Raw genomic sequence first — 18,659 nt, 5'->3', positions numbered from 1 at the left:
TTGTACTGGTGCTCATTTTAAGTGGCCAGTTTGCCCCCCAGGGCCCAGAGTAATACTGCTCCAAAGTTTCACCAATAGTATTAATTCTCTGCCAGAGTGCACTTAGTAGTAATAATGTCCCCACTGTGCCCCAGAAGTAATATTCCCCATAGTCCCCCAGTGGTAACAGGGGGACATAATGTTTTACACCTTTAGTGTCAGGGGCACTATTTGCTGGGCGCAGTTATTTGAAGGGCACTATCTGTGTGGTACTAGTGTTATCAGGGGGTTTATCTGTTTCTGCTGGTTAATATTGGGGAGCACAGCGGGCACAGTACTGGGGGCACCATCTGTGTGGTACTGGCATTTTCAGGTGTACAGTTTCTGTAGTATTATTGTATATGTGATTATGTGAGTGTAGTGTCTATATAGTCTGTTAAGATAATGCATACCGCCCAACCATCCCAGATCTGGCATAACTACTGTGGGGGGGGGGGGGGGCACAATGGAGACTAGGCAGATAGACATTATGTGGAGTTAGAGGTGTGGGCCTGCGCTTTAAAAAGGAGTTTAGCTCCTTGGGCTTTTTTAAAGTTGGGTGGTATGTGTGTGCAGTGTATATATGGTGTATTAATGTAGTTGTACCATTTATATGGTGAATTTATGTGTATGTGTGTTGCATATATATGGTGTATGTATATATAAACCTGTATCTTGACGCCGCACGCCTGCCGTTGAGTAGGGAACCCGTTAAAAATTTGAATCCCACCCCTGGTAATAAGTATCTATATTTGACATCGTCACGCCTACCTGAACTCGTAGAGGAGAGTCCGTGATGTTGATGTGTAGTGGTGACTACTTGATATTTTTCCCGATCCTCCAGTCCGGCGGAAGCAGTCCGGCTGTGTAGTTTGAAAACGTGCACCTGGACGGCAGCACGTTGCCCATGCAAAAAAGCTTGTGCTCCTAATCAGAGCGCCAGTGACGTCACGCTGGCTTACAGCTACAGGAGCTGTTGTGGACCAAATATCTGACGCGTTTCGAAGTATTCACCACTACACATCAACATCACGGACTCTCCTCTACAAGTTCAGGTAGGCGTGACGATGTCACATACAGTATATACTTATTACAACTTCGAGGAGAGGAATTTTTCTTTTACATCTTCTAATTGTCATTGCGGCACTGACCTTCCTTGCAGCACACTCAACATTTTTAAGTAAGAGCACTAGTAAACTTGTTTTAAGTCTGTAGAGAACTTTGTGGTTCCAGGTGAAGGATCATGAAGGTCATCCCATGCACTTCACTAGAACTTGCGTCTTACCAAGTGGAGCCTCGATAGCCCACCATAGGAAGTCTCAAGAAGGTTCACCCAGTTAAGGCCACTTCAAGGCAGTGAACGAGTCTCAACGGTATGGCCGTCTGGGCTGTGTATACATTAATATGGAGGTCGCAGACTCGCACTAGAGAAGTGAACAGTGGATTAGTACCTGGTAAGTTTTCGCCACCATCTCGGCACCTCGGAGATTGGTCCACTTGGACAAACCCACAAAGATTTCTGTACCTGCAATAAGAACAATAGAAATAATGTACCAGGCATCCAGTGAGCTGCAATACTAGGCAAATCCAGGGCATAAGAGTGGTGCTGTTTCTGGAATTTTTGTCATGACTGACCTCAGATCTCTTTAGGAGACCAATTTTAGATTTGGTTTCTCTTCCCTTTAGGCCCTATAGGTTTTGTGGTCCGCAAACTGTGGATCCTGACCATTAGGACACGTTAGATCCATTTGCTGAGCGTCAAACGGATGTGGACAACACACAGTGTGGTGTCCACAAGTTTTGTGGCCCTATTTAAATTAATAAGATCTGTATGGAAAATATGGTCGTGTGCATGGGGCCTAAAGTGCAAGTATACTTGTGCAACCATTTTGTTAGTTATTGTTTCAATAGCCAATAAAACAAATGAAGCAAAGGTAGACCATCATTCTGTTTATACTAGTCCTATGGAGACCTAGGCATCTCCATGGTAACAGACTACAAACAAACCCTGTGTAGTCCGATTCTCCAGTCGTGTTCCTCTCAACCCGCAGACAGTAGTAGAGGAGGCAGATAGAAAAAGCTACTGACTGCAGCTCTATAGTCTCTAAAAATCTTTCCTTCTACACCAACATGATTGTGAGGAGGACAATTTGGTTAACACACTTGAACTCCTCTGCCTTACTTAACAAGGAAGCCATTAAAGGGGTTCTCTGCTTTGGACAATCCCTACTTTTCTTTAAAAGGATCCCTCGACACTAAGCTGATCATAAAGTGTCCTCCTTCTGGGATCCTCAGAAATCACCTGTAATCTGTGGGAAAACTCAGCAGTAAGTATTCAATTTCCCTATAGCGCCACCACAGGGGAAATTAGGTATTACACAATGTCCATCCAAGTCAGCAGATTGGAGGACCTGTCCTGCAGTACACAGACAGAGCAAGAGACGCTCTGTGTGACTGCTCTCCACTCTGTCTAAGATAGCAGTAGGTTGACAGGACTCTCTCCAAACATGCATGCTCGGCCAAGCTGAAAGTTTACAGGCCAGTGTGGATAGGGAGGTAAGACACTGTTAGACCATTCTGGCATGGATTAATACCAACACAGGATCGGGTATGGTAAAGCTCCAGAAGGCCCAGTCCCCCTTTTCTCTTCAGCTTCTGCCATCAGGGGACAGTCAGAAGGCCTCCATACACATTTGATCATCAGCAACTTGGGCCCAAAGTATATGGCCAGATCTAGCCTTTGACTTTTCTACAAGACGGCAGAATCTACAGGTACAAAGAGTTTTGTCCATGTCCCATGGGTAAAAATTACAAAGTATAGAAGCCATGCAACGTAGTAATGCCAGTGTAGACCTCCAGCATGCACGGAGCTCCACCACTTTTCAGAACTCAATTATTCATCTTGCACCTATATAGATATGTAAGCCCACAGAAGCATTTACCTACATTGGTCCTAAAGTATCTCCCATTAATCTACAAACATGGCCACCACACCTTCTCTGAACCCATGCTGCACATCTTCTCTAAAACACTTACGGCAACCTCCTGCCGCTGAATGTTCCTGAGCTAGACCGTATGAGAAGCTCTGGTCAACCACTCACCTGTGAAGAGTATGTCACTGGCATCCAAGGTGGCACTTTCATCTGTAAGTTCACAAACTCGAAACTTCAACTCTTCAAACAACTTCTGTAAACCTTCTGTCTGAGAGGAAGATGGAAAAAAGAGCAGAGAGTGAGGAGGAACGAACAGATGGCAGATTATGAAACAAAGATGGGCTGAATACATAATCATCCCCAGACTGCCAGACATTACTGCTCACCTCTTTTCTCCTTGCAGGGTTTGACGGGCGGGTGATTAAAGCTGTGTCTGCTATTACCACTGCCATGTCACCAATAAGTTGCCCTTGGGGTAGATCTTCATTTGGTGGAAGCTCCATCACTTGAAGTCCTAGTTTCTGTCGTAAGATGCCACAGAAGACTCCACTTTCTCTCTGAGCCCTTGCAAGGTCCACCTTCCCATCGGCCTCCTGTGCCAGAGAGGAGGGCACCCCTCTGACCACAGCATGAGTGTATCTACCAGTCATTTCTTATGCCCCAGGTAGGGGAACCAAAGTCAAGGAACCTTACAAAACCTTCAAACGTTACTGAGATCTGGAAGTCACCGCCCGTCTTCTACTGTACCAGTCTTCTCCCCTCAATTATTCCTAATTCTCTTGTCTCCTGCCTGGACGAGTTCCTCTCCTCTGGTTTCCTTCCTGACTTCACATCCTGCAAGAAAAAGGAATGACAACTATGTTCAGAGACGTATACACCCAACACAAACACAGCGGTCACCATGTGGGCGACAAGTGGACAATAAACCCATCGTGTGAAGACCCCGGCAACGACTGAGCAGCAGCTCATCCACACTTCTAAATTTGGTCCCAAAACTTGTTCCCTGGAGGATGGTAATAAAGCCCATGGGTAACAGCAAAGCCTCTGAAGTATCGAGACATTCCCCCGCCATGATGGAAGCAGACAGCAATAGAGGACGGACCGGCCCTTGGGTCTTGGCAAGTTACTAGATAACATTGCAAGTGGGAAATCACCCTGTAATAAGACAGCAGGCTACTTCTGGACCTCGCGGCCTCAATATGTCTGAACCTGGGCCAATCTGACCCTAGTGTTACCCTCAGAAGCCATGTGAGCTCTGCTACATCTGCAGCTAAATATGAGGATCCTGCTCTGAGCCCCGTCTAGAACTAAGTGGGTTAAATTACTCTTCAGATTCCGTTTGAGTCTTTCAACCCATTCACTGCTGGAGGGGTTACATGCAGCCCTCCTCCCATTAGTGACTGGGAATAGCTTAAAGGCGCAGTGCCCAATTAGTGATGTTCAAGCTCAATTAGTAGCCTGCAGGACGCTGTGCTGTCACGCTGCCCCCCCCCCCAGTCTTCCCCTCCCCCAGAGCTGAAGGGGTTAATTGAGGCCATACAAGGTCTAATAATATGATTATTAGGCATTCTTATGAAGCGGCCGCCGTACGTTCAGTGGGACGTGTTATAATAGGGGCTCTATAACAATAGGTAAGGGTGGTCCTACACCGGCATTGCACGTGACGGGCCCACGGGCTCGCAGGGATACTGGGGATTGCGCTGGGCTGCTCATTTTAACCCTTCAGAGGACAGATAGACAAGTGAATTTGGAGGAGATGGAGAGAAAAGAGGGATGGATGGAGGGATGGGAGACACCATGCACTGGAGGAGACATGAAGTCACAGGGCGGAGAGACCCAGGAGGACACAAGTCGGTCACATCCACCGGGGGGATGAGAGGAGGACATGGGCTGTGTGCAGGGGGTGACATGCAGCAGGGCTGAGGGGCGAGGGCTGTGACAGGGGCTGCAGGGAGGAGGGCGAGGCACACAGCAGGGCCTGGGTACAGGGAGGGCAGAGTCACTCACCACAGGGAGCGCAGGGTCCACACATAAGTCCTTGTCCCCAAACCGCAGAAAGCTGGGGGTCACCCAGTCAGAGCACCCTGCTGTCTCCCCCCTTATCCCTCCCCTCATCTCCCCCTTCATCCCTCCCCCCGTCCCTCCATCCCTCCCTCCAGCTCCCTCCTCCTACAGCTCTGGAGAGGCAGAGTGAGAGGGGACAGACACAGATGTACCCCTCTCCAAAATACACACCCATCTCCTCCATGTGCAGGCGCAGCACATACACAGGACATGCACCCCTCCCCTAAATACACACCTATCTCCTCCATGTGCAGGCGCAGCACATACACAGGACATGCACCCCTCTCCCCCAATATACACCCTCCTCCTCCATGTGCAGCACATACACAGGACATGCACCCCTCTCCCCCAATACACACACACATACACAGGACATGCACCCCTCTCCTAAATACACACCCATCTCCTCCATGTGCAGGCGCAGCACATACACAGGACATGCACCCCTCTCCCACTCAACATACACACGAGGACTCTCTAAACACACGGATGACATACAGCTATACTTATCATATATACCGATGACACATCCCCTCTACAAACAAAATGCATCCCTCTGTATAAACACATGTACAGGACCCTGTGTACACAATCTATACACATAGGACACCCGCAGCCTTCTCCCCCTCTATATACACATAGGACACCCGCAGCCTTCTCCCCCTCTGTATACACGTAGGACACCCGCAGCCTTCTCCCCCTCTGTATACACGTAGGACACCCGCAGCCTTCTCCCCCTCTATATACACGTAGGACACCCGCAGCCTTCTCCCCCTCTATATACACGTAGGACACCCGCAGCCTTCTCCCCCTCTGTATACACGTAGGACACCCGCAGCCTTCTCCCCCTCTGTATACACGTAGGACACCCGCAGCCTTCTCCCCCTCTATATACACATAGGACACCTGCAGCCTTCTCCCCCTCTATATACACATAGGACACCCGCAGCCTTCTCCCCCTCTATATACACATAGGACACCCGCAGCCTTCTCCCCCTCTATATACACATAGGACACCCGCAGCCTTCTCCCCCTCTATATACCCATAGGACACCCGCAGCCTTCTCCCCCTCTGTATACACGTAGTACACCCGCAGCCTTCTCCCCCTCTGTATACACATAGGACACCCGCAGCCTTCTCCCCCTCTGTATACACGTAGGACACCCGCAGCCTTCTCCCCCTCTGTATACACGTAGGACACCCGCAGCCTTCTCCCCCTCTGTATACACGTAGGACACCCGCAGCCTTCTCCCCCTCTATATACCCATAGGACACCCGCAGCCTTCTCCCCCTCTATATACACATAGGACACCCGCAGCCTTCTCCCCCTCTATATACCCATAGGACACCCGCACCCTGCTTCCCTCTATATACACATAGGACACCCGCAGCCTTCTCCCCCTCTATATACACATAGGACACCCGCACCCTGCTTCCCTCTATATACACATAGGACACCCACACCCTGCTCCCCCTCTGCATACACATAGGACACCCACACCCTGCTCCCCCTCTATATACACCTCTCCTCCCCTATACATATTTACAGGTCATATAGATCAGAGAGCCCATACCGCCCTCTCACCGCTCATGTCCTGCAGTCACCTATCATACAACCCTACATACGGTAACTTTGACACAACCTGCATTCAGCGTTAGAGGTCCCCGATCTTCAGTCATGCCATGGGGTCCACGTCTGACCAGGCTGTGCCCACAGAAGCTGTCACACATGGAGACAGGTCTATGTAGGTCCTGCCGCAAACATAAACCCCCCCCCCAAATTTTACCTTCCACCCCATGCAGATCTCCACACACACAGCCATAGGCTCACTCACCTTATAACCTACCTAGCCTGTCATTTAGGGAGTGGTGAATATAATTAACCCCTCCACTGCTAAACAAGCCTGCACTAGTCTATGGCAAAGGCTTGCTCCACAGGAGCTACCTGAGCGGATCTTCAGGTAAAAAAAAATGAGCTTGTACCCACACCAGAGGATAGCAGCTACCCACCTCTATACCTACCTGTATCCACGGAGCAGGTTCACGTATGACATTGTGCCGCCACGTGATGCCTCCTATCTGTAAATGACAGATTTCCCTTCATAACAAGGGTTTGCACTTTCCATTTTTAAAGCTTTATCATTTGCGGTTGTATATTAATAAACCAAGGACATTTTCTATGATTAGATGCTGCAGTCGTGTTTCGCTGCGTCTTCCTCACGTGTTCTAGGACATAACGTGGCCCCCGCGCCAATGTTCATGCGGCTATGAACCTGTCCTATCATTGAACACCCAGCACTGCATACAGTTTATTCCTCCTGACACCCCCTCCCCCCATATACATGCATGCTTGGCTCAGCTAAGCATGCATGTGCCTTAAAGGGGTTGTTCAGGATTTTACAAATGATAGCCTATCTTCATGATGAGACTGTCTGGAGTCTGACACGGCACGCGCTGGTCGGCAGTAGCTCCGGTGTCGGAGTCCATTGTGTAGTGGGAGCATCTATTGTGAAGGGGACCAGGGCTGCAGTAACCAGTCTTGTCCGCTACACAATGGATGAAGCTGTGTAATTAAAGGGGTTGTCCAGGATTAGGAAAACATGGCTACTTTCTTCAAAAAACAGCACCAACCCCGTCCACAGGATGTGAGCGGTAGTGCAGCTTTGCCTGTTGAATACAGTGGAGCCGATCTGCAACACAAGACACAATCCCTGTTTTTGGAAGAGAAAAGCCATGTTTTTCTAATTCTGGGCAACCCCTTTAAGGCCTTGTCCACGTTTCCGTGTCAGTGACACGTCCGTGAAAAAAAGCGTATGGGCTTCATCCGTGAAGATGTCGGCGAAGGATCCAACGAATCTCCTATTAGTCTTCAGCTAAAAACGGATGCACCACGGATTCCATCCGCGTTGTGTCCGTCATTTTCAATGGGTGTGCTGGGTCCGCATCATGGATCAAAGTAGTGCCCGTCCCCGTCTGGAATGCCCACGGAACGGCACCCGTGTATTGCGGATCCACACTAGGCAACGGGGCGCACAGAGGCTTTAAGGAGAGTGAAATAAGCCATCATACCGGAGCAATGTGTAATGCTCCTCCTCTCCTGTGGGGGAGCTGCAGGGAAGTTGAGCTCTTGCTGCCAGGTTCTCCCGCACACTGCAGTAGGTTGTTGGGGTTCCTGACAGTGGGGCACATTGCGCTCGGCCGAAACACTTAAAAATAACTTCAGGACAAGAAGGTCTGAAAATAATAAGTGAGTCATGACCATCGCGCTTCCTTTCTGCCGCTATCTCCGAGCCCAGGCGTCCGATACTCAACCTCAGGCCCCATACATTATGACTCACGCATCTTGGCGGCCAATGGCAGGCGCCCATGTTGATTTATATAAAGTGGCAGCTTCTTGTGGGAATCCTTGGAGACGTCTCTGCTAACGCATGGAAATGGGGTCATATATGGAAGCCTGCTTGATGTTATTGTGTGCGACGTGGACGTTAGCGGACAGGCCGGTAAGATTCTTCTCTGCGCTTCATTTCCTCTGCACGTTTAACACTCATCTAACGCGCTTTCTTGTCTCTGCCTCTAAGGGATGTCCGCCAACGTGCAAGTGCCCGGAGATCCTCTTCTCATGCCCCCCGGGAGCAGCTCCGGCGCCGGACACCTGCGGTTGTGGGTGCACGGTTTGCGTCCATGGCCTGAACTCTGCTTGTGATGGATTCAGACCGTGTGACGGTACCCGAAATCTACTCTGCGACTACGCGGGAGACTCGGCCGGCCAACAAGGAGTGTGCAAGGGTTTGTCATAAGTAACTTCTATTCCTATCACATCCAGTGGGTTGGTCACCTTCAGGCAACTTTAACATTTGATACCTTTCCGCAGATTAAGGGCTCATGCACAAAACCGTGTCCGAGCTGCATTTTATTTTGCGGATGGCACATGGACACAGTAAAATACGGATCCACAAAAAAATAAAAAAAAATAAATGACATTTGCTGTCAGCATCCGTATATCCGTTCCTTGTGCGTATTGCAGACAAGACTAGTCATTTCTAGTAATGAGAAAAGTGCGGAAAGCGCGCGGAGAGCATCCGTATTTTGCGGATCCGTGGTTTCTGGACTGCAAAGTGGACGCGGTCGTGTGCATGAGACCTAAGGCTGGATGGCTCCATGGTGACTTTTACATGTAAAGTGCCATAAAATAACCATCACGATGCACCTTCAGTGTCACAATCTGAAATGTTGCCACAGTCCTCACCGCTTGGGAGTGGCGGTGGCGTGACGGTGGCGGTGACGTGGCGGTGGCGTGATCATCGGCCCTGGCAAATTTACTAACATTAAGGCCTCCTGCACACGACAGTTTTTTTCCCCCGTTTACTGGCCGTTTTTTGCGTTCCGGATACGGTCCGTATACGGAACCATTCATTTCAATGGTTCCGCAAAAAAAACGGAATGTACTCCGTATGCATTCCATTTCCGTATTTCCGTTTTTCCGTTCCGTTTAAAGATAGAACATGTCCTATTATTTCCCGCAAATCACGTTCTGTGGCTCCATTCAAGTCAATGGGTCCGCAAAAAAACGGAACACATACGGAAATGCATCCGTATGTCTTCCGTTTCCGTTCCGTTTTTTGCGGAACCATCTATTGAAAATGTTATGCCCAGCCTAATTTTATCTATGTAATTACTGTATACTGTATATGTCATATGGAAAAACGGAACGGAAAAACGGAACAGAAAAGGAAACACAACGGAAACAAAAAACGGTACAACGGCTCAGTGAAAAACGGACCGCAAAACACTGAAAAAGCCATACGGTCGTGTGCAGGAGGCCTTAGGCGTACCAGGCAAAAGACTTAGGCCTATTGCACACGGACGTTTTTTTTTCCCGTTTACTGGCCGTTTTTTGCGTTCCGTATACGGTCCGTATACGGAACCATTCATTTCAATGGGTCTGCAAAAAAAACGGAATGTACTCCGTATGCATTCCGTTTCCGTATTTCCGTTTTTCCGTTCCGTTTTAACATAGAACATGTCCTATTATTGCCCGCAAATCACAGTCCGTGGCTCCATTCAAGTCAATGGGTCCGCAAAAAAACGGAACACATACGGAAATGCATCCGTATGTCTTCCGTTTCCGTTCCGTTTTTTGCTGAACCATCTATTGAAAATGTTATGCCCAGCCCAATTTTATCTATGTAATTACTGTATACTGTATATGCCATACGGAAAAACGGAACGGAAAAACGGAACAGAAACGGAAACACAACGGAAACAAAAAACGGAACAACGGATCCGTGAAAAACGGATCGCAAAACACTGAAAAAGCCATACGGTCGTGTGCAATAGGCCTTAGGGAGTGGAGTCATATATCACTCCAGGCGCACGGACTGCTGTAGATGCGCCGAATTTATGACAAAGCGCACACCCCATAGTAAATTATTCGCATTCTCTGTCAGCGCAGGGGGGAGGAATCAATGCCGGTCTTTGTAAATGACCCCCTACGCAATTTTACCGTGATTTGCATGAGACTAAAACTGGCCTGTAAGTCGAAAGGGGGATTTTTAGGTTTTTAGGGGACTTTCACACTTGCGGCAGAGGAATCCGGCAAAACGTATGCCAACTGATGGCATTTGTAAGACTGGTCAGGATCCGTATCAGTCTTAAAAATGCATTGAAATGCCGGATCTGTCTTTCCGGTGTCATCCGGAAAAACGGATCTGGCATTTATTTTTTTTCACATTTTTTTCGGTCTGCACATGGAAGGACGGATCCGGCATTGCGGTATTTTGAATCCGGCACTAATACATTCCTATGGAAAAAAATGCCGGAATTCCGGCAAATGTTCCGGATCTTTGGCCGGAGATTAAACCGTAGCATGCTGCGGTATTATCTCCGTCCTTCAAAACGACTGAACTGAAGACATCCTGATGCATCATGAACAGATTGCTCTCCATTCAGAATGTATTAGGATAAAGCTGATCAGTTCTTTTCCGGTATTGAGTCCCTAGGATGGAACTCAGCGCCGGAAAAGAAAAACGCAAGTGTGAAAGTAAAGTACCCTGAGTCAATGAATGAAAAGTTCACTAACTTTCTAATGTACGTCGCATTTCATTTTTTTTCACCATTTTCAAGATCTCTGCTTGCTGTTTCGGAATGAGAACATTGTTGGTTCTGGAACCCTGTAATGTAGAGACTCCTCTTCTGAGGGTTTGCTACTGTGTATCGGTGGCAGCCTATGTTCTATGGGTTACGCAGCCTGACTCGATACATTGTAGCACATTGTGCTGCTGATTTGAATCTAAAATGGATACAATTGTAGCAAATGCTCAGCTGTGAGAAGTGTTTGTATACTGTTAGCTCTGTACGTTTTTGCGGCTCGGGTGTGGACCCATTCACTTCAATGGGGCCGCAAAAGACGCAGACAGCACTCCGTTGCCCCGTTCCGTGGCCCCGAAAAAAAATATATAGCATGTCCTATTCTTGTCCGTTTTGCGGACAAGAATAAGCATTTCTATAATGGGCCGCCTGTTCCGTTGCGCAAATTGCGGAAGGCACACGGGCGGCTTCCGTGCTTTGCGGATCCGCAGTTTGCAGACCGCAAAAAAAACGGAACGGTCGTGTGCATGAGGCCTTACTCAGATGTTCTTGTAACTCCCCATAGAAGTGAATTGAGGATTCTGGGAGTTGTAGTTTCAGAACAGGCGAGTCCTGGAGGCTGCTGATCCCTGATCTATATATATACTGCGGGGGTCAGTAACCTCCGGCACTCCAGTTGTTGTGAAACTACAACTCCCAGCATGCTCCATTTATTTCTATGGGCGCACCAAGAACAGCCAAGCCACCGCTGGGACCCGCACCTAAACGAGCGGGGGAATGAATGGAGCCGGCACTGCACATGCGCAGCCGCCCTCCATTCATTTTAATGGGGCCGACGAAAATAGACGAGCGCCGGCTCAGCTATTTCTGTCTGCCCCATAGAAGTGAAGGGGAGCAGGGACCCATTAACTTGTAGGGGAGCAGCGGGGAGCAGCGCTTGGTGGTGGACGGTCCTCCAGCCACAGCTCTCCCTGCTCCGGGTCCCAGAGGGACGCGCGCCTATCCGACAATAGGGGCATATCCTAGTGAGATGCCCCCATTGTATGTAATCGGAATACCCCTTGTTGTATGAGACTGCATGTCTGCTTCCTTCCAGGAACAGCGCCACTCTCCTCCATGGGCTGTGTCTGGTACTGCAGCTTTCCACTGAATGTGGTTTAGCTACAATACAGTAAGGGCTCATTCACACGAGCATCATGGCTCAGTGCCCGTATTGCGGACTGTAAACGGCGAGTCCACAATATACAGGCACTGGCCATATGCAATCTGTGACTTGAATGGATCCGCGTTCCGCATCATACGACTGAAGATAGGACTTCATCTTTCTTTTGCGGAGCAGAGGCACGGATTGGAAGCATTACAAAGCGCTGCCGTGGGCTTTTGGGTCTGTGCCTCCACACCGCAAAAAGAACATGTTCTATCTTTGTCCATAACTTGCGGATCGCGGACCCATTCAAGTCAATATGTCCTTCTCCGCAAACGGAGTGCACATGGCCCGTGCATTGCGGACTACTATTTGCATGGGCACTCGTGTGCATGAGCCCCTAGGGCTTAGCACACGACCATATGTATCTTGCTGTCCGCAAAACACGGATCCTCAAAAAATCCGGATGACGTCCGTGTGCATTACGTATTTTGCGGAACGGAACAGCCGGCCCCTAATACAACAATCCTATCCTTGCCAGTAATGCCGACAATAATAGGACATGTTCTATTTTTTTGCGGAACGTACATATGGAAACAGAATGCACACTGAGTCATTTCCGTTTTTTTTTTTTGTGGACCCATTGAAGTGAATGGTTTCACATACGCAAAAAAAAAAAACGGTAAGGACTTGGAAACAAAATATGAGCATGAGCTCTTAGAGGGATGGGGGCATTATTGGCCAGTGCCCATATTGCGGCCTGAAAACAGCTGGTCCGCAATATACGGGCATCGGCCGTTTGGGTTTTCTATCCGTGCCTCCGCACTGCAAAAAAATAGAACTTGTTCTATTTTTTTGCAGTGCGGACAGATCACGGACCAATTCAAGTTGAATGGGTCGTCATTCGTCTGTGCAAGCCGCACCGACGGAGAGTGCCTGTGCATTTTCACGGAACAGGCGACACACGTGCATGAGCATGAGCCCTTAGTCCTTTTTCACGGACCGACAGTCACCATACAGTTGAAGAGGACTATTTTTGACACCCATTTCTAAAAAACGTCTTGTGAATGTAGCCTACGTTTTTTTTTTTTAAGTAGTGCGCATTCCTCACCCAGAAACCGCGCCCAAAAAGTTTGAAATCAACAACACTGATTTTAATGCAAAAAGCGCTTGTTAATTTACACTGAACTTTTCTTTTCCTCTTGTGGTTTTAAAAAAAGAAGTGACACGTTCCTTCTTGGTGCGAATTCAGAATCAAATCTGCATCCAAACTGCATAAAAAACATGCCAAAGACCGCATCCAAAAACCCGCGAGGAATACTGAAGCGGATTCCGCATCAGTTTTTTCTTTATTTTCTTAGCAGCACACAAAAAGCTCCATGTGAACATACCCTAATATGGCAGACAGTGCTACCTATCAGAAGGAGAACATTTAGATCCGGGAATGTTCTCCGTAGGGCTCATGCACGCGACCATTGCCTGTTTTGCGTTCTGCAAATTGCGCATCCGCAAAACACAAATACTGGGCGTATATGTCACATTTTGAAGAACAGAACGGCCAGTTTCTAATAGAACAGTCCTATCCTTGTCCGTAATATGGACGATATTTTTTCGGAAAGGCCATGTGGACATACGGAATCTGAATGCACGCGGAGTCTATTCCGTTTTTATGCACACCCATTGAAGTGAATAGAAATTACAGTAATATTGTTCCCGTCATCTTCACCGTCTTCGTTTCTACCTAAAACTTGTTTTTAACCCCTTCTCCTCCCTTTCTTCAGTCCATTACGAGCATCAGTCTTGCTACCATGACGGCAATGAGGTTCTCCATGAACAAGAGTTTGAAATAAACTGTGAAAGTCGCTGTAAATGTGAGAATGGGAATATCCGTTGTGTCCCCCTGTGTCCCGAACCGGAGAAACCCCTCATCCCCGATTGCAAGGAAATGCAACTAGTCACTGGTAAGAACGTGTATGGTCTATGTACAGGGGTGCAGCTTTAGGAGATGCAGGGGTAGAAGTTTGAGGGGTCTAAAGGCCTCTCTGCTACAGAAGAAGGGACCTTTTAACAGATTTTTCACTGGGGCTCAGGAGCTTCGGGTTAGACCTCCCTCCTCCTATAAATGCTCTTCTACAACATTACATCATGCTTTTTATGGGGTTCTCCATAAGTCATATTTAGGTCATGGTATTGATATTGATTTCATATGAATTGTTCCAACTTCAGCTCCAGGTGAGTGCTGCGCCCAATGGAAATGTCTGGAGGTGTCAAGTGGGTCTGAAGACTCGGATGAACCCTATGATACTTACCCAGCTGTAGATGATGTGTCTACGGGTGCAGAGGCAATGATCAGGACAAGACGAGAAGCCCCTGATTTTGGAGGTGAGATAAAGCTGAGTGTGGAGATCTGTATGGGGTAGAGGGACAGAGCTTTGGGTGGTGGTGGCAGAAGCAACAAGTGAACGTGACTTTCAAGGAAACCATCATCCATAATAGTTGACACAAATTTAAGTAAATGGGGATGATCTGCAGTACCAGACACAGACAATGGACAGAGGTGGTGCTGACCCTGGAGAAAAATAGTAGATAGTTATTTTAAAAATCATGGACAACCCCTGTACAAGGGCATCTGTAAGAGGCCATAACACAAAAGGACCCATTGAAGGGATAAAAAAAAATTGCCAGCCACAAAATCCTGCAAAAAACAATCTCAAAATGAGATGAAGGAAAGCAGAAAATGAGTAAAAGGAGAATTTCGGTGTAAGGACTAAGAACATTGGGTTCTTTTCCACCCAATTTGGTCAGAGGATGAGGACAATGTCGATAAGACATCTATCTGTAGCCTCCCAGTAGGGAAATGCTGTGAATACCTTTCTTCCACACAAAAATCCTTGAGCTTTCTTCTGGTTAAATGAGCTCCCAAAACCCTACAAACCCCAAATAGTGTACAGGGTGGTCAGACTAGATAGAAACCCAACTGTGTGAGGCTTTAACTGACTACAATATCATAAGGACGTCTCATCTTCATTAGGGTTCACAGATACAGAACAGGATGAGGAGCCACTGGAAGAACCAGCCCCCTGCAGACCCGATACAGAATGGACCCCATGCTCACGCACTTGTGGATTTGGGACTTCACTGCGAATAGTTTACGAGAAGGAAAGTTGTATACCTAAAGCTGAGAAGAGGCTATGCATGATCAGACCCTGCAAGGGACAATACCCCAATGCTAACTATACGGTAAGAAGAAGGAACGCTCACATTTAAGGTTCTGCATTTCCAGTTCTTTCCCAGCATTTAAAGGGATTTTCAATGTTTCTACATACTTTAGATTCTTGAACAGATTAATATAATATTAATTATACTAATATTTAGGGACATCTGTCAGATGATTGGTTCCCAGAAGAATTTCAGAGCTCTCTTTGAAATAATCCCGCCGAGCTTGCCAGATAGTGACTCAAAAAGAACAATAGAAAGTTAGGATTCTAGGCTGTGTTGCCCTTGTCAAGAGGACAATCTCGTGAACAAATCAAGTCTGAGAAGGAGCTATTGATATTGTGCCCATCAGTTCCCCTAGTATCATGGTCCCATGGCCCCAAAATGTGGAGTATTTATTTTGGATTGTCCCTTATGGTTCTGTCATACATGGATACTGCTCACATCTCTGATATATACACTTGAAGCTGACGATTTGTGAGCATGCACTGGCAGGAGCATGCTCAGTAGGCTTCCAGGAACCATCCTGTCAAATCATAAACATCTAGGATGTAGCAACGGGTTGTGGGACGTGTCCACTCTAATCATTATCTGTCTTGTCTTTTCGGCAGGTCCTTAAGGCAACTAACGTCTGCAGTCGTGTCATGCACTGGTCCCATCCCATGCACGTCCGTTATCGTGACTGTCTCTCGAGCCGACCTCTGCTCCCTAAATTCTGTGGGCTTTGCTCAGATGGCCGTTTATGCAAACCTTCGCTGACCCACACGCGCCCAGTGTCATTTCAATGTGCCAAACTCAACAGGAAAATCACCCACCAAGTTATGTGGGTGCAGAGGTGTGAATGCGGTGGGAAAAAAAGGAAGCAGGGTGAGAGAGCAAAAAAGCCAAAAGTGGAGACCACAACTTCAGTAACATCTACTCATTTAAATAAAAAAGAAGACAACCAAGCCAATGAAATTATGGACTGAGATTATATCACTGTCAACATCAGTGGGGTGTCGGGAGTCTGAGACTCCCACTGATGAGACCTTTACGATCTGACTGAGTTGTTAGAAGGAAGTCTGTATATTTAGTGTCTTCTAGGGATGACGGAACTTGTGTTTCAAGTTCGGCGTTCAAGGTTTGGGTTATCTAAGAATTTTGTTATGGATTCCGCTACCACGGACCATAAATCCATACCGGAATTCTTAGATAACCCGAACCTTGTACGCCGAACTTGAAATACAAGTTCCGTCATCCCTAATGTCTTCCCGATGTTCTTGCTGTTACATTAGATTTTCCTATGTTTGTGCCATAAATACTTAAGATGGGAGTAGCCCTTTAAAGGGGTTGTTCACCTTACAATATAATCAGTACAAGAGATTGGGATACTGGTAAATTACTAATATGTACTCTTCAGAAGTTCTTCTGCGATTTCTATGGCTCTGGCCCTTTCCCATCCTTGACTTCTCTCCTGGCAGCCCTGTCCTACAAATGGTGGCAGATGGAGGGGCACGTGACCCCATCCATCTGCCGCTCTCACTGAAAAAATTTGGAAACTGCACACCCGCAGCTCGTTGGACTGGATTGTGTCATGTGCCCCTCTTTTAGCCACCATTTGCAGGACAGGAGTGGCGGGGCTGTCCAGAGAGGACCTGGATGGGAAAGAAGTAAGCCGCCAATATCCCCATTACCCCATGCCTTGTACTGAATATGTATATTGGTTGTGTGGCATTCGGGACGTGCTGCGATGAAGAACTGCATGGCCAAATAGGCCACACTGCACCCTAATTAAGCTGAGGCCACACTGTTTAGCCGGTCTGCATTGTTAATGGCCGCATGGTATTATATTTGGCCGCGTGGTGCTCGAACACAGCAAGGCCGCGGTCATACCCAAAGACACCTATGACCCGTCTCCTCTCTTGCAGCAGTTTATCCTTCAGCTCAGGACAGGGCCTCACCCGAGGACGGAGCAGTGGGCTTGCTTCTTGCACTACTTTTGGTATAGATTTGCAGTTCTTTCGATACAGGATCACATGTATGCTCTGCATGAAGGAAATAAAATGCTATCACATGTTTCCTTTGCCGGTTTTACTCATTATTGAACGTAATGAAATGCAGATGACAAGTGGGGGTGGGTTGGAGGAACACAGCCCAGGTTATAACTATGTGTTGTTTGTATGGCCACAACATATTCAGCAGTGCTGTACTTGTCCGCCAGGGTTCCTGTCTATAGCTTGGCTCATGGCTGGCTCTTAGATATACATAGAAGTGAATTTTGTAAGAGTGAGGAATCCAGAAGAAGCAGATGTCACCCTGGTCAGATTGGAAACCAGGACTCAGAGGCCTGGTTCACACGTGACTGAATAGCTGCGGATTTGCCAACGCGGACTTCTGTGCTGCAAATCTGCAGCGTTGCACTGTATTGGAAAGTGGACGAGATTTTAAGAAGACTCATCCAAACTGTGGCATAAATCGAGCTGCAGGGTGTCAATTTATTCTGCAGGTTTCACCCTTTGCATGAGAGAGGGTGAAGGTCGCAGGCTTTTCATGCGGCAAAAAACGCATGTAGTACTTACGGTTTTTGTAGCAGTTTCTGTTGTTTCTGTCAAAAAAAAGCTGCTGGCTTTTCCACAATAATTTCCGGTACGTGTGGACGTACCCTGAGGTTACAAGATCCATTGTCCATGTAGATGGAGTCTTAACTGCAACCATTCAGGTTCTGGGGAAACCTTAACACCAAGTGCGTACATACATAGAGGCAAAGTATGGAGCTGATATGGGGTCCTTAGAAAGTGGGGGTCCATTCAAGGTCGGTCTCACTCACTCCCATTTTTTTGTGAGAGCCAGCACAGGGATGTGATCTCCAGAGGTGCAAAGACGTGGAAAGTGCACAACAGCATGGGGCACCAGGCGCTACTGGTGTGCTAATGTCAATAAGCTCCTGAAAGGGGCTTCATTTTTATTGTGCCCAATTTCTATGAAGAAACCTCAAATTCTTAGGAAGAGAAATGAACAGAGGAGAAGCCGAGCAGCTTGACAAAGAGACATTGTATGGCAACCCCACTGCCCCCTCCGCACAACTTATAAAGGGAGGTCCCATCGCTTGTGATAATCACGAGGATGTCCACACACAGTTATTGTGAGTCACTGAGTAGTTATGTAGGGAGCGAAGACAGCAACTTATTATTAGAATCTTACAGTCCATTTCTGTCCT

At 47.6% G+C, this 18,659-nt stretch overlaps 2 protein-coding genes across 6 annotated transcripts in view; one reads left to right on the top strand and one right to left on the bottom strand.

Annotated features, from left to right (window-relative positions):
- Window positions 1-18,403, bottom strand: part of DDAH2 (dimethylarginine dimethylaminohydrolase 2) — a 30,050-nt gene extending 11,647 nt beyond the window's left edge. Inside the window, exons 1-4 of one of the 5 annotated variants that reach the window (XM_040406224.1) lie at window positions 18,022-18,403; window positions 3,338-3,785; window positions 3,120-3,219; window positions 1,470-1,543 (exon numbers count right to left, since the gene is read on the bottom strand). In XM_040406224.1, the coding sequence (XP_040262158.1) occupies window positions 1,470-1,543; window positions 3,120-3,219; window positions 3,338-3,601 (438 nt within the window). In that variant the 5' untranslated portion in view covers window positions 3,602-3,785; window positions 18,022-18,403. The other 4 variants (XM_040406225.1, XM_040406221.1, XM_040406222.1 and 1 more) reach the window with 4 other exon arrangements.
- Window positions 8,356-16,630, top strand: LOC120978002 (CCN family member 1-like). Its single transcript, XM_040406220.1, has 6 exons — window positions 8,356-8,516; window positions 8,595-8,802; window positions 14,029-14,208; window positions 14,474-14,629; window positions 15,279-15,487; window positions 16,075-16,630. Exons 1-6 carry the CDS (start codon window positions 8,445-8,447, stop codon window positions 16,429-16,431), a joined length of 1,182 nt encoding a protein of 393 aa, XP_040262154.1. The 5' UTR covers window positions 8,356-8,444; the 3' UTR covers window positions 16,432-16,630.
- Window positions 18,404-18,659: the final 256 nt, after the last annotated feature.

Source organism: Bufo bufo, chromosome 8 (genome assembly GCF_905171765.1).
Source record: "Bufo bufo chromosome 8, aBufBuf1.1, whole genome shotgun sequence".
Lineage (NCBI taxonomy): Eukaryota > Metazoa > Chordata > Amphibia > Anura > Bufonidae > Bufo > Bufo bufo.
Note: the sequence above shows the minus strand (reverse complement) of the source record. Positions and strands in the feature narration are given on the sequence as shown.

Bases quoted from the DNA above. Each gene is read 5' to 3' on its own strand.
- LOC120978002 (XM_040406220.1), top strand. From the start codon at position 8,445: ATGGAAATGGGGTCATATATGGAAGCCTGCTTGATGTTATTGTGTGCG. The intron at 8,517-8,594 runs GTAAGATTCTTC...TCTGCCTCTAAG, and splicing joins GGACGTTAGCGGACAGGCCG to GGATGTCCGCCAACGTGCAA. The intron at 14,630-15,278 runs GTGAGATAAAGC...CATCTTCATTAG, and splicing joins AGAAGCCCCTGATTTTGGAG to GGTTCACAGATACAGAACAG.